Source organism: Lineus longissimus, chromosome 14, assembly GCF_910592395.1.
Source record: "Lineus longissimus chromosome 14, tnLinLong1.2, whole genome shotgun sequence".
NCBI lineage: Eukaryota > Metazoa > Nemertea > Pilidiophora > Heteronemertea > Lineidae > Lineus > Lineus longissimus.
Window position 1 is genome coordinate 3986930 of NC_088321.1, and position 15422 is coordinate 4002351.

General features: G+C 39.5%; 1 protein-coding gene across 4 annotated transcripts; it reads right to left on the bottom strand.

Moving 5' to 3' along the window:
* Positions 1-702: 702 nt before the first annotated feature.
* Positions 703-5089, bottom strand: LOC135499012 (uncharacterized). Of its 4 annotated transcripts, none has more exons than XM_064789617.1 (9): positions 4924-5089; positions 4524-4660; positions 3991-4084; positions 3534-3633; positions 3269-3369; positions 2815-2854; positions 1606-1691; positions 1370-1424; positions 703-992 (listed from the first exon to the last, which is right to left on the bottom strand). In XM_064789617.1, the coding sequence occupies exons 4-9, from the start codon at positions 3622-3624 to the stop codon at positions 817-819; spliced, it is 549 nt and encodes a 182-aa protein (XP_064645687.1). In that variant the 5' UTR covers positions 3625-3633; positions 3991-4084; positions 4524-4660; positions 4924-5089; the 3' UTR covers positions 703-816. The 4 variants fall into 4 exon arrangements, with proteins under 4 accessions (XP_064645687.1, XP_064645684.1, XP_064645686.1 ...); XM_064789614.1 differs by having other exon boundaries at positions 3534-3643; XM_064789616.1 differs by lacking the exon at positions 4524-4660 and having other exon boundaries at positions 3534-3643.
* Between the last annotated feature and the right edge of the window lie 10333 nt (positions 5090-15422).

A 15422-nucleotide genomic window follows, 5' to 3' on the forward strand; every position in this document is an offset into this window, starting at 1 on the left:
AAACCGGAAATTACAACAGCTTTTTAGGTGACAAGGTGCATTTTGGAGGACAATCGGGACAAGGTTGAGACTAGTCCACAGTCTGTCTGGCTTTGGAAGAAGTCTTCTACTTCCGATACATTGTACCAATTATTTGGGAAATTACACTGTAAATTTTGTCTCCAGTCAGCTTGTGGAAAATTTTACAGAGGAGGGTGTGTCTGTAGGAGAAAAGCCTAGATGTGCACAAGTGATGCGTCTACACAAGTGGATTTTAGTGGAAACACCCTCAACTGACACTTTTACATTGGCACCTGCTCATGTGAAATATTTTGACAGCAATGAGCAAAAAAGCTGTTAAAATGTAGTGAAGTCCGAGTTGCTTTGAATATGGAGAGCCCTAGACCAATCACAAACATTGACTGTAGACAGTGGCAGACAGTATTCAGCACTGTTTGATTTTGGTTCTTACATTGCACCAGGAGTCTAAACAGACCTTAAATGTACACACAGGTATCCTTTTCCTGACAAGGAAATTATTTCATGTTGTGACGCTCTCCCATGAACTGTTGAGCGAACTATTTCAAAGTTGTGCACTAAAAGCTCTTTTCTCCACTGACAGTTGCCTCAAGTACAGCAATGCATACATAAAATTGTAATCAATGTTGACAGAGACCATGACAAAAATATCACGAAGAAATCATTGAAAAATAAATCTTGCTTTATTTACAGAAAACAATATTACATGTACATGTCACAAATGATTTTGAAATGCGATTTTGTGCAGTAACATTGTCGCATAATTAAACAACTCGTCATGTCTGCATGTATACTGGCTTATTTGGCACTTGAAGAAGTCCGATAATCTCTCAGCATGGCTTGTGAGTGTTCACTCGTGATGTGGCGGAGTGGTTCCCATGCATCATCTTGTGGACCGTCATAGCCAACCCACTTCACTCGATATTCGAGAACACCCTTATTTTTTCGGTGCTTGTAGATCTTCTCGACTATACCTGAAATATGTTTGGAAAAAGTTGTTAAAAGATACCAGAACAAAAATTGCATTCATTGACATTTAATGATGAGTTCTGCTGTATTTGCCAAATCCCCTAAGACCTTTCTTGTAGCAACCACAACAATACGTTTTTGCTACAATATTGAAGCTGCCTGTATATCACTATTTCATTGGAGGAATTCATAATTCTTCGACATACATCGAACCGGAAAAAATTACTTTTGATGCTTATTATTGCAAAAAAGGGATCATTTTTTAGGCCAAATAGGTGATTTTAACCATTTCAAAAACACTTCGTGCATACTGGATTAAGATTGGATGCATGAAATAATCTACCATTGGTTGGACTCTAGGAATAAGAATCCTAAAATGTACCTTGGTTCGAAGCTGCAAGTTTGGCTACATCTTCGCTTAATTGCTCGTCTGCATCCTAGAAGAGTGAATGGAAATGGTTTGAATAAAATGTTTCAATGTTTGTAGTGAGGTTAGAAAGAATAGCAACAAATTGCGATCAATATAATGTAGCTATTTAACGTAGAGATTTAAAACAATGATCAAATCAATGTTTTAAACATGAATAAGGATAATTTAGAAAACACTTCTGCTCCTACCAGTTTCGCTGACTTCTTCTTTCTCATGCCAACCCTGGATTTTGTGTTCTTCATCCGAACTCCCAATTCCTCCTCCCTGCTGACTCCTAAAGATTAGAAAAATAATGATGAGCACAATAATGGTTACTTCACATGGTAAAAGTGCTATTCAAAAGTTGCCTTTATCATGAAAATAACTGTTGGCCAGTGCCAATCATGTTACCACTGTACCTAAACTAATAGATGTCTCTCACCACTTAATATATATAATCATCTTTATTCATGTAAATTAAATTACATTACAAATGTGCAAAAGTGCAAGTGCAACAAAAGTACAAAAAGTGATGACAAAGAAATGAAAGACCCTCCCAATCCCTACATATAAGGCATAGACATTTACAGGGCTACCCAGTACAGAGTACCCCAAGAATTACATTCATATTATCGATATCTATCCTCGAAAGTGTGTCTCCATACATTAAAAAATCTCTGATAACAGCAGCAGTTTGCTGCAGTCTATAAAACTCCGCCTTTAAAGGTACCTTGAAAGTTGGAGGAACGTGGTTCCTGGGTATATCTAACTCACTAGCCAAGTGTGAGGGTGTATTTGATACATTGGAGCCACTGCCATTCAAAGAAAGCGAACTCGCAAGATTAACATAGATATTGGAATTGTTTACAGCCTTACGATAAAAGTTTAAAAATCTGTTTTGTAACAATGTTTTTATTGAACAGGTATCTCATATTAGTGGCAAAAGGGCACAATGAGTCCGAGGGTGAAGTCTGCATAATTTCCGCACCGCTTTTCTCCATGCTGTATATAATACGCCTACTACTTTATTATTTAAATCCTTCAGGACTGTACCATAGAGTGACATGCAATATGAGTAAAAAAGTTTGATTTTTGTTTCAAAATTGCAAAAATAAATCTTTGATATGAGGACATTTACCCGCCTATTGAAATCTGATACTGTTTTATGTATGTCTTGATTATTTACCCTCAGTCCAATTAAGTTTCCTAAATGGAGAGCAGTAGCTTCAGCAGTTACAGGAATACCCTGAAAAGTGATAACTATTGGTATAAGATTTCCACCACCTGGTTCCAGACAGAAATATAACAACTGACAAGTTTAGAAGGGGCAGTGTTGTAGTTTTCTGCGGCATCTCGCTTGATGAAAACAAATAAAGGAAACAATGTTAATATTTTCCCACACAGCACATTGTACTTACTTGGGTTCACCGACTTCTTGAACGCACTGCCCTTGTTATCCTGAAAGACATTGTAAAATGATCGGTATATCAGTATGTAAACAAAAGTATCTTCGAAGTATGCTGCATTTTGTGAATTGCCCAAAGTACAATTTCAATGGTTCACCAAGACTCTGATTGCATTGAACAGATTATGAAGATGAATTGTGTCTTTTTCTAGATGAAGGTTATTAAAAAACAGTGCAAGAAAAACAGAACAGGCCATAGTTAATTCTTCTACTTCCAGATTATGCGAAAACACAAAAGTGCACATGTACATGTATGAATGAATGAGGAAATGACACACAGGGTAGGTCATATTGTCACAGGTAATCAGACAAAAAATGAAAATATGTTACAGTATGAGACCAATGGATCTTTTTTCAAAATTGCTCTTGGTGATAATATGTTGTAAAGGTACAGATAATATACTTACTCGAATGGAAGATTTCTTTGAAAATACTGCTGGTCGTGGCATAGGCAAGGGTAAAACTGGAGCAACTCCAAGCCCACCTCCCGCAAGGTAATTGAGCATGGCTGGATAAAAACAAGTAAGAAAGAATTAATTGCACCGCAATGATTGAGGAATATCTCTAACAATAATCGTAAGCAATGCTCTGACGTAACTGGGACGGCGGAGTGGTGACCATTGCACTACAAAACCTAACGTTTTCAAATAACACCTCAATATAAATGCTTACCTGTAGCACTGCCACTGGGTTGAACTTCACTGGTGTTTGTCAATGGTAGAGATTCTTCTTCATCTATGCTGAGGGTGTCTTCATCATCCATCACCGGTACCTGTGGCATACTGCAAATGTAACACAGTGTCATTGTTTTACATAAATGCACGAACCAAGTACTTCAACCCTTAATGAACAAGAGGCTAATAAGCAAAGATGTCAAATGTCGCATGATACCAGCTTAAAATCATTTTTAGGCAAATATTTGTGTCCATTTTCTCAGTTTTTGTAGTAAATACATGTTTACTGGCCTCGAATTTAACAAAGGGCACCGCAATAAGGTGGACATTGCCCATTTAATGACATTTGTGTTATGATATTTATCACATTGACCGAAGTATCTGTCACCATTGAAGATCAGGTCAGTGTGATAATGCTTCTACTACTAGCAAATGTAGTTAACAGGAACCCTCACCTAGAGGTCATAACGAAAGACCAACGACAACGACAGCTCATCAAGTTGATCTCAGCTCTTGTTTATTGTCTCTCTGTCTCTTTAGTCATGTAAACTGAAAATACAAACGTTACAACGTGTACTACTAGTACTAGTGCAATAGGGAAAGGTTATAAAATAAATTGTCACATTCAAGTCACATCCACTGTCTTCAGACGTTTTCGTTTTGAACAGATGGTGCTGCCATCTACACTAAGCTGGCCCAGTTACAGTATGACAGGTATTTCTTCAAATTATAGGCCTCCAACACACTTACAAGTTAGCCAACACATTCAGTACTGAGAATATGGTATGATGATACAAAATAGGCCTGTCTTACAAGGTTTAGTTATAAACAGGATGAAAACGATCAAGACTTCAACCCTGTACATCACGTGACCATGCCAAACTGAGTCCTGGACCACACCTTACTTTCAAAGTAATTATTTATAATACTACATGAGTCAATAGGTTTTCTAAACCACACTTATAGAATGATTTAACTTAACTCTTACCTCCTATATATGGACTGTAAGTAGCAGTTAGCTGTCCAAAATTACAAGCTTTGTCCATACAAAAACTATTCTGTGTCAATTTCTCCAAGAAGCCAATGGTTGGTGACCACCAAAACCAGTGACGCCATAAACAACCCCTAAAACAAAAGAGCACTCAAGGTGCCAAATATAAAAATGACTGCTGGTCGTTACAGAGGTGTCGGATGACATTTCTTCAGCAGCATAATGTGGTTGTTCAGGTAAGGTACTAGATATGAAGAGTGCATGTAAAAGCACAGAGGTACATCGGTTGCTTAGTTTTTTGGTAATTAAAGCCCAAGGATCCAGCAATGGTCTCGCACACAACCACGCCTTGTGAAAGTTCCTCAAAACTGACATGACTTTGGAAAATTGAACTTACATGTTTAACACAAACTTTAAATACGTAATCACTGCCAGGAGTTCTGCCATCTTTGCCTTCCCCGTGCTCCCCATAGAGCGTAGTATTTGCAGTCCATCGGGTAGGCCATGAACAGTGACCACCCCTTTGTGGTGATCGCTGTAAGGGAAACGAGCCCTACCAGTGGAAGCGCCTGTCCAGTTATACAAAACATATGAATTAAAATTGACAATGAATAGGATTCAACAAGTGATGCAAATCAATTCATCTTTGATTAAATTTGTCACTGATGACATCGTTACAACCAAAATATCAAAGGTAGTGACAAGCAATCTTTACCAATTTACCTACTTAGCTTTTTTATGAAATAAATTACCGGAATTCACATAAAATTCACAATGGAAGATTTTTTTATAAAATAAATAGAAATGTGACATACTTTGGGAAAAATAGAAATACTGAAGTAGCATGAACATGGTGCGTCAATATGCAATATAAGGGCCTCTCGAACCTTCTTTTCAAGGTCTTCAGTTTCACCCAAAGTGCTGGTTCCAACTGCAGCCTGGGTATACAATACATCTGAAAGTTAAGGACGACAATAATTTGTAAGATTTTAGAATATGGCAGCAATAAAACTTAAAAAGACAAACCATAAGCTTTAAAAATAGGAATAAACTGATAGGTTCAAGACCTAGTTAGCATGTGTGCCTGAACACAATCATTGTGCAATAAGGTTAATAAGTACCATACGAGCTCCTCTACACAAAGCAAACCATTTCCTTTTCAATGACGCATAGGTGCAATTAGAAATCGACTAGCAATGATTAGTGAACAAACTTTAGACAGTGCTTACCAGATCTATAGTTGAGACGGAAATTTGTCACATTACTGGGGCACTCTCCCAGGAAGACTTTTCCTTTCCCATTGCCCAGGGCCACATCTTTTCCCGACTTCACGTCTCAACTAAGGAGGAAGACATCCGTTCCGTAAGTCCCCAGTTCTTGACACTTCAAAATTGAAAACAGCCAGGATTGAGAAATAAAAGAAAAAGCTCTGAAAAGAAGCAGGGTAGAACTTAAACAGGTCATGTAAACTTTTCACAATATGCCTAATTGTTCATGCAACTGAGTATTTTAGACAATCTGAGAATATTTTTGGGTTTCAGAATTATGCAATAATATTAATAAGTATTGTTCACTGACTGCAACAGAGAGATCAGGAGCAGAAATCTGATGGCACACAAAGGTTGTGGCACAAGGCTGCATTAAGTTGCATTGAGAGCACTGCCACCAATATCTTACTCACAATTTCAATGGTGAACACATCAACACATCTTAAAGTACTACACAATTGGGTGCCATACTGGGTAAGCAATTGGCTTAAAATGTATTTGAAGTAAAATAGCAGTACTTACAGCTTCATCCAATTTTCTCCAAAGAAATTCTACCCTGGCCATCCTCTCCCTTCCATTCGTTGGTCGTACGTCCAATAGTTCCCTTTATCTTGGTAGCCTTTTTTGGCCGTGGCAGAAAGGGCATTCCACTCCTTGGCCCAAGCCCGAAATTGTTCACCAGGAGGTTTACCAGATGGATAGAAGATTGACAGGTTCACAAGTTATCCTACGTCTTTTCCAGCACCAGACAACTGTTGCTGGTCATGGAATACTACTTTTAAACAATTGAACACTAATTTCCTGAAATGAGGAGAAATATTCACCTTTCATGGTTTCTATTTTATCTTCGATAAATATGTTGTATGCGCTTGGTTTTCTCTTCTTTATCGTGCCGAGGCAAACAGGTGTCTTTGAGGTGGAGGGCCTATCTTATTTTTAAATGAAGTACTGAAATTGATGAAATGAAACAAATCATTGCGCATGTTATTCTGCAGTCTTCAATTGTACCCCTGAAAAGTGTAGAATTGCAGATTTCTGGTACAAGAAATTGTTTTTGTAGTGAAAGCAATCATCAACAATATATGGTTATCATATTTAAATAGTGCCAAGAGTATCATTGAGAGTGGAGATTAGATATCCAGATGAAAAAGAATGTCAAATATTTCTAGGACAAACAGGTCTCAGCAATCCCACAGAAGTGATATTTTCAGAGACAGCTGTCACATTATTTTGATTTAACTAAATCCTAAATCTTCAAAAACTATTCTGATTCAATATGAAACATACCTTCACATTCTTGTACACCAAACCCAATTCTTTCGCAACCTCTTCAATTTTGCTATGATTATATTTTTGGTAGTTTTCAAACCATCTTTGTAATACTGAATTAATTTCTTTCGCTGATGATCTGTGAATTTTACTCGAGATTAGGAAGACATATTCTGAAATGAAGAAATGTGTAGCGGTAAAGGGCTTATATATTTGTCACCGTATAAACGTCGCAACTCTGACCTCAAACCCAAAGACTAAACCAACGAATATATCTTTTTACATTATTTATTACCCACGTCACTCTAACTTCTTATCTACTACCGACACTGAAACATTATAAAATTATGTGCACAACAAAGTATCAACAAGAGTTGATATGAAAGAATCTTACCATACTATGAGATTAAGGCTGTGAAGTCAACTAATCGTGATCTAAAATGCTCTGGCACTTTTCAAGAGAACATCTTGTTTAGCTATGAAGTGCGGAGGATGGATTTCTGGATCTGCCAGGACTTACTCAAAACATCTAAACATCATAATTTATACTTAATTACACACACCCCTAATGGGTAAATAGCCCAGCCCAAATATCAGGCTCTGAGCCAACTAGCACTCAGTAATTAAAGAAACAACCAATCAGCACACAGCTTTATCAATACAAGATTACCAGGGCCTAGGGCAGGGGCCTAGTAACTAGCTGCTTATCAGGAAGTTCATAAAAGGGGTCACCGTCAGCTTAACAGCTTCACAGATAGAGATTACAAAACAGTGGAAAGGAGCAATTAAGAAGAAAGGTGTTGTAACTTCTAATGGTTAACGATACTGGGTGTCTGGGTTCACCAGGGCCTGGGAAGAACACAGAAATAATAATTATAGCTAGGTTTAGTAGGCAATTCCTAATATTGTCACAAAATGGATCTTGAAAGTTGACTGAAGGCTACCGCTGCTGTTGGCAATGATTTTTGGTACTTAATTGCATGATCGAACATGTTCAGAGGGAGAACGTTATTCCCTCTTAACATGTTATAGCCTATTTATCTCATTTTAAACTGCTTAAGTTTGAAGAAACCAAGAAAATCAAGAGTCATGACATGACATATAATATAGCCTAGAGTGTATATAGAGGGCGTCTCCCTCACAAAATGCCGCATCTCCTGGGCCTACCATGCAGAGCAAATAGGCCTAGGTTATGCGATCTAACTTCACGACAACTTTTATGCAATGTCAACTCTTCGGTATCTTTGATCAATAGAATCCTTCCTGGCAAAGGGAATGCTTTGGGATGCCTTATATGGTGGGTGGTCAACAGTATACACAACACACACATGCACATAGGCCTACTACTTTACAAACATTAAAAATGTACGCTAGCGCTACCAGTGTACCACGTGGACCAATATTATGTCACAGTCGTTCCGTTCTACAGATCGAAACGAACTTTTGGACATTTTGGTTTCTTTAGTAATAGGCCAGGTATGGAATAAAAACTTACGAAGTAGAGTGCAGGAGTAAAAACACAGGTAAATACACGGTAAAAAAGCGGGATTTGCGAAAAGTATTGAAGCATAAACCTCGTTTTCGGTTTGATGATAATTTTGGTATTGCGCAACCCGCTAGTGCGCGATGATCAGGAAGGTAATCCACGTGCTCGAAAATAATCAAAGAAGGAATTATTACCATTAAAATGAATTGAAAGTATACAATCTTTAAAACCAAACTCGCACAGAACACTGCCAAAATTTAAGGAATGAAATCAGTGACTTACGAAACTATGCCTTGCAAGAGACATTCAGTATAAAAAATAGTTCCGTTCATTCGCCAGGAGGTTGGCAGAAAATCTGTGGTATCTTCTTCAATAGAAATTGTACATCGTTGTTACAGTCGGGTCGGTGAACGTACCCGGGCGCCCCGGACGAAGTGCTAAATCGCACCCCAAATCACCCACTGTCAACACCATTCTTCTTGTGTTGTCACTGAGTGGTCGGGAGGGGGGGGGGGGAGATGTCAGGCTATTGGGGGCTGTTCAGCTCTTATTAACTACACGTCGTGCTTGTGGTCAATGTAGCTAGCTTTCGGGGGAGGGGTGGCCACTGTGGTATCCAGTAACTGGAAGGAGCATATGTTGTACAAGACCACTTTCTCTACCACTACCACCCCCCCCCCCCCCACCCCACCCCATCACTCCTCACCTACAGCCCCGTTCCGGAGGGTTCGTACATCTGGCCTATAATGGATCAGGGTGCGGCTGTATACGTATGATCGTGGTGGTGATTCCGGTTTGTCTAAGGACACAATATAAGGGTTGAAGCCGGGCAAAAGACCAGCAAGTCCATGGAGCGTCCCATCTGTTACTGGAATAAATAATTGATTACTGACGCTACTACTAAGGGGTAGCGCCAGGTCAACAGCGGCAACACACACTGAAAAGGCTAGTAGGGGGCGGAGGCGGGGATGGGGCCCGGGGGGGGGGGGGGTGGCGGGGGCAGGGGCTGGGGGCATTAGCCTTGATCCCGATGCCTATGTAGGACATGGGCAATGCAGAAACTAATTTTATATTCCGGGTTAAAAACAGGGCCGTATTTACTAGATAGGGGGTGGGTGACTGACCTCAGGCATCGCCGACCAAGAAACGTGTTTGTCCTGCAGATTAATGGTTTTGTCTTGGTGTCTCAACCACTCCCCGAGATCATGCCCTAGTCCCATGACAAAAATATGACAAAAAATATGGACCCGAATGATGGGAGGACCACGCATCGCCCAGTGGTCCACCATGCAGTCAATAAAAATCCTGACGAGATATGGCGAGACGGTTTAAGAGCTAACAATATATCTCCGCGGCCGAGATATACGCAGGCGCATACATTCATGTAGTGAAGCATCGTTAACAAGCGCTCAACAAAATATCTTGGGATATGAAGATACGTATCCTGAGCGCTTCATACAGAGAGACGAACCCTAACAGAAAACGCTTCGTTACGATTAACATCTCCTGAATCGGTGATCTCAAATAATATAAGTGAGGATAGATTCCAAGAACGGTTGCCAAAAGTGGGTCTCATGATTAATATTATCATATAGGCGAGCTCTGCAAATCGACAAAATGGTTCATGTGCACGAATGTCTGTAAAGAAACTTCGCGGTTGAACACCGCATAAACCAAAGATAGACGGATGTGTGACCATAGCAAATCGAGTCATGCAGACCATTCCATTATGAAGTAGGCATAGTTTTCCACTAGGCGATCGGCTGACGGCGAAACAATGGGTTCGGGGGCACAAAGAAGCTGATACAAATGGCTGATTTGTCCGATTTTTTAAACGGAATTCCGCGGCCAGTTATTTACGTGGATCGCAACTTACATCTGCCAGCATTCAAACCGGCGATCTGGCTATTCCCACCTCTAACAAAGACATGAGTTGATTAGCCAGACAGGTTCGCCATATCATGGATGTGGTATTGGTAAGTTGACTTGTCAATTTTGTTTTTCACGTTGGTCATCAATTTATCCATCAGGGGATGAAGATTTTGCACGTTGTGCCGCTCATAGTGGTTGCCAACAGCGCATTATTTGATATCCCACAAAGAATATGATATTGATTATATGGGCTGGTCATGGGTACGAAATTCTAACACAAGGACGATGTTCCGAAATATTTCGAAGTTAAACACGACCATGAGGTATATATTTATGAAAATAATTGACTGCACTGATGAGTATATGTATAGTGCTTGTCAACGAGTTTAAAAGGTAAATATTGTCCGTTTGTTATTGCATTTCAACTCTTAACAAAGGTTTGGTTTTTCAAACTTGGAGGGAGGGTATTTGCAATCTGCTGTTTTATTTTTTTGCTCCGGTGAACTCATCGTTGACATTTTAAATCACTTTTGAATTCACTTCAACTACGATCCATGATTGCTTGCACCGTGAGTTTAGGCCTTATCCATCAAAGTAATTTTTATGTTCATGGTACACCTAGTATATCGGACACCAGTGCATTCATTATTTATTGAATTATTTTTATTTTTCATTCCGGGAACCATTACCAACTGTAATGTTTACTAACATTTCCAATGAGACCATACATACTCTGTGGTTTTATGACAACGATTATAGTGATCATGAAAACGCCTTTCACTAAGAAAAATATCTCTGAATCCTGTTACAAAGCTGTATGCTGTTTCCTTACCACTAGAAGTCCCTGAAAGAGTAAGAAGCGGGAGTTATAACATGTGAAGCCAATACTAACACATTGCAAGGACACTTATTACACTAGTCGACTGCCAAACCACGTGATGACAAATAATTTATACGCACATGTAAAACGTGTGAATACTAGTAATAATATCGGATTACTTCAAAATGCTTTGAACGTCACCCATGAAAGTAAACAAATGATATTTATTTGACCATTTTAGAAATGCACCAGTTTCGAAATAAGTAGAAGGTAAGCCTGTTGGCTCATCACGGTGCCGCTTACTTGATGAATCTTAATATTTTAAATTGTAAGGTATGTATCATGCAGTTTTTTATTGCAACATTGTTGTTATGTTCATGGTAACGCCTTCCACTTGAGTACAATCGAAGATTGCTGTCGTGGTGTTTATAAGTAACCTTGTATTCGTCAAATTCGCAGTGGTTTCTGACCAAACCGTACTTTTTCGGAAGAAATATCAATGATGGCATTGCATCGTTGCCAAATCTTCGAAGGCATTTTTAAAAATTCTTAAATGGGAAGTGTGAGTATTTCGAAGCCTTTTGTAAAACAAATGGATCAATGCTTACGATACCCAACTAACCCGAAATGATTAAAACCAGTATGTATTTCACAGATCATTTCTAGATTCTGGTTTGCTTATACGATATTCATCATAAGCACGGTAGCTATAGGTATCGGTTTGACTAAAGAAAAATATGTCCTCACTCGGAGAGGAAATAACGATACAAAAGAAACACAAAAAATTTTATTTCCTTTAGAGGGTCGTAAGGCCCGCATTTATTTTTGTACCCCTTCAACACTGTAATGGGAGGGCCTTGTTTCTATTGTGTTGCAAAGGTAAACCGATACCGTTGCCCACCGTGGTTTAATCTAAATACAGTATCTTCTTTAAAAAACGCAAGGTTTTGTATTAATATTAAGTTTCTCTCATATTTACCCAAAGGTCTTTTCGGAGTTTCTCCATCCTTGGAACGTCAGAGGTTTCTTTGGCAATCTGTGCGTACTTCAGCGTTTTATCTGAAGTAGATTAAACAGTAAATAAGAAAATAATGCGATACATAGTTAGGGTTTGGGCGAGGTTACCTTGATTATCTCTGCACATTTGTAGCATAGTGAGTAACTTTATAACTATTCTGTGACTGGTTCATTCAACAAGCTCTAAAACAAGTTCATATTTCGGTTAGTGATGGAAGAAAAAACGGACTGAGGATATAAGGGTATACGATTAAGTTGTGATCGTCGTTTTAAAGCAACTGGCCCGATTTCTTCAGCAGCAGCCCCACATTGAATGATCGGCGTCTTTTTGATTAATAGACATGGGATGATATTCTTGAATCCAACAGTCGATGCTGTTTTGTTTTGTCCCAGGGCTTTTAGTTCAAAATTGATTAATGGCGCAATCTCAAACAAAATAGTGAATCATGACTGATACCGTAACTTTTGAGGCGCCCTACAAAGGCGAGTACTGTACCTTTTGTAATTCACTCGGTTAACTAATTTGGGGCAATCAAAACATAGCAATCGGTGATAAAAGGTACAATTTCAAGTTATTAGATTAATTGTTTATAAAAGTATTGATGTAAAAATAAAATGTATCAATAAAGAATAATAAATTCTGCACCAAGAGCATTTATTTACTGACAACATGAACGAAGTACATGGCAATACAACTGATATAACCGCGTAAAAAAACAGCGCCCCTAGCTTAAACATTGCATTCATGTATTGCTGCGTACAAAAATAAACAAACAGTATTTGCGACCTAACAGCAGGCGATATCGGCAAGTTTGGGTGACTGGTAAATGAACTGTGTACCATGAACGGTACTTAAAAATCTGTAAACAGTCCTATTTTACAGCCGGCTCATATTGAGTTATGCCTGGGTGATCTTGAATATATACCCTTGATTGGGTAGGACATAGTGTGATGATGAAGAGCGGATTAACGGGAATCCGTAATTATGTCCATCTTACCGACGTTTATTCTAAACCAAGACCGTAGTATGTCTCGTACAATCGCACATGGCTTTGCACCTTGTACACAATGATGTACATCTTTTCAATGGTTCCACGCTTTTCGCATGTATTGTGTGTGTAGGGCTGAGAAATGTACAAGGACTTCATTATTTATGACCGAGACTCACAGCAAGCAGCATAAAGTCTGAGGCAGAGCTTTATAATGACCCTAAACAATATAAATGCTTTGTTTGAAGAGAAAAAAACAACCTGTCTGTTTTTCTCATACCATAATGTATACGGAAGCGCCTTGCTTGCTAACAATTGCATTCACATCATGCTGTGGAAGCAACCATAATTTTTCTGTTCCATATATACTCATCATGTTGTGTATTTATCCTTTACCTTATTTCTAAGAGTGTAGCAGGGAAAGTCTTGGACATGTTAGATGAAAATTGATGCTTATTGAATTCCATATCCGTCCCAAACAGACGGAAATGAGGACGTTGGTTAAAATTCGTGCTCTCATCGTTTGATATGACTTGATACAGCCGGATCATGAATAGGTCATGTCAAAGTCATATTATTATCAGAGCAAAACATATTGTTTTGAATATTTTTCATGCTATCAAACCAGGGAGCATCTAGGGATCAGCTGGTGGTGTCAACTTCAAGCGCGGTTTCATTTAGTTTAACAGCAACTTCGGAGGCATAAGTTGGCATTGTGGATAAATCTTGACCGGCGTGAGTATTACACCTGGGCCGACCGAATCGAAAGTCGATAGCGAAGGTGGCGATAGTGACCCTAACAACGCCTATTAACGGATAGTGTGCCAGTGCTGGTAAAATGTCTGAATCCAAATGCTGTTAGTGCGCTGTTAGTCTATGCCACTGGTAGGCTATCGGTATGGTAGACTATCGGTCATGTCGGTATAATGGTAAGTTCTTTTCTTTGACCGAGGTTGGTCTATCAATATCGCTCGCCAGGAAATCTCTTGTCACGGCTAAATTGTGCATTGTTCATGGTCTAGTGCTCATACTTGCACCATTTCTGCTATGTTCAGTTGGTTTTTCGCCAAGACGAAGCCAATTCATTCGGCGACTCTGAGGCAGAAATAAGTTGTCTTAGCGTCAAAAACCAAACACCATGCCAAAGTGACTCAAAGATAAATGATGCCATCCACGCAGATAGCCTCTTCATTAGGAAGTTATCATGCTCCATGTGAGGGGTGACCCAAAGGGCTCGGGTATGAAAACGCCGGTAAATATTGATTATAATCAAGCGCAGTTTCGTTGGTGCATAGCTCTCACCAGTGAAGCATGCACTCCCCGATATATAGATGTAATCGACATGTTAAAAACCCCGTCCCCCCCCCCCCCCCCCGTCACATTCCTCGGTGTGCATCCTTGTCTAAACTTGGTTCAACTTTGTCCACGAGCTCGAGCTCGGCAGAAATCTTGACCTTCGAATGGTATTTTCCTAGGGGTCGGGTAACAATAGTTTATACAAGTACTCAGTGTATGTGTCCCCTGTCCCGCAATGACCATCGCCACTGCACCTTCAACCCTCCACTTTCCCGACCACCTTTAGCTAAATACCTTACCAGTTATCTGTGACGTCACTGATAGCGTACAAACAAAATTGCAATTCGGTGTGCCTAACATCGCCTGTAGCTACCGGAGTTTCTATTCGGGGATAGTGCCTATGGGCACTTTTGGCATATCCCACTGTTAGACTTTGAAAACGCTATCAGAGTACGGATTCGTTTGGCGGTGGTGAATCCCGACCGAACCGGTTCAATGAAAAGATGATTGCGACGCGAATCCTGAACATTCGTTTTGAACATACTAGGTGCATCCTAAGAGTCAAATAATTTTCAAATTTAACATTGTTTAATAAGGACGATTGCCGTTTGGGAGATGGTTTCAAGGTTATCATTGACAAGAGTGTACAGAAAACATGATTGACAGGTCAGACAGCCCAATTCTATGTCCCACTGGCTACTAGAATTGTACATTTCCAATGGTGGTCATTACTAACAGGTGGTTATAAATCTTTTGAGTGATCTGCTAGCCCAATGTAAGCAAGTATATTAGAGCGATTCGTGTAATATAGATTCCGATCCTCGACCAACACGAATATATCCCAACATCTCCGAAACGGACAACTTGAGGTGACGTGCC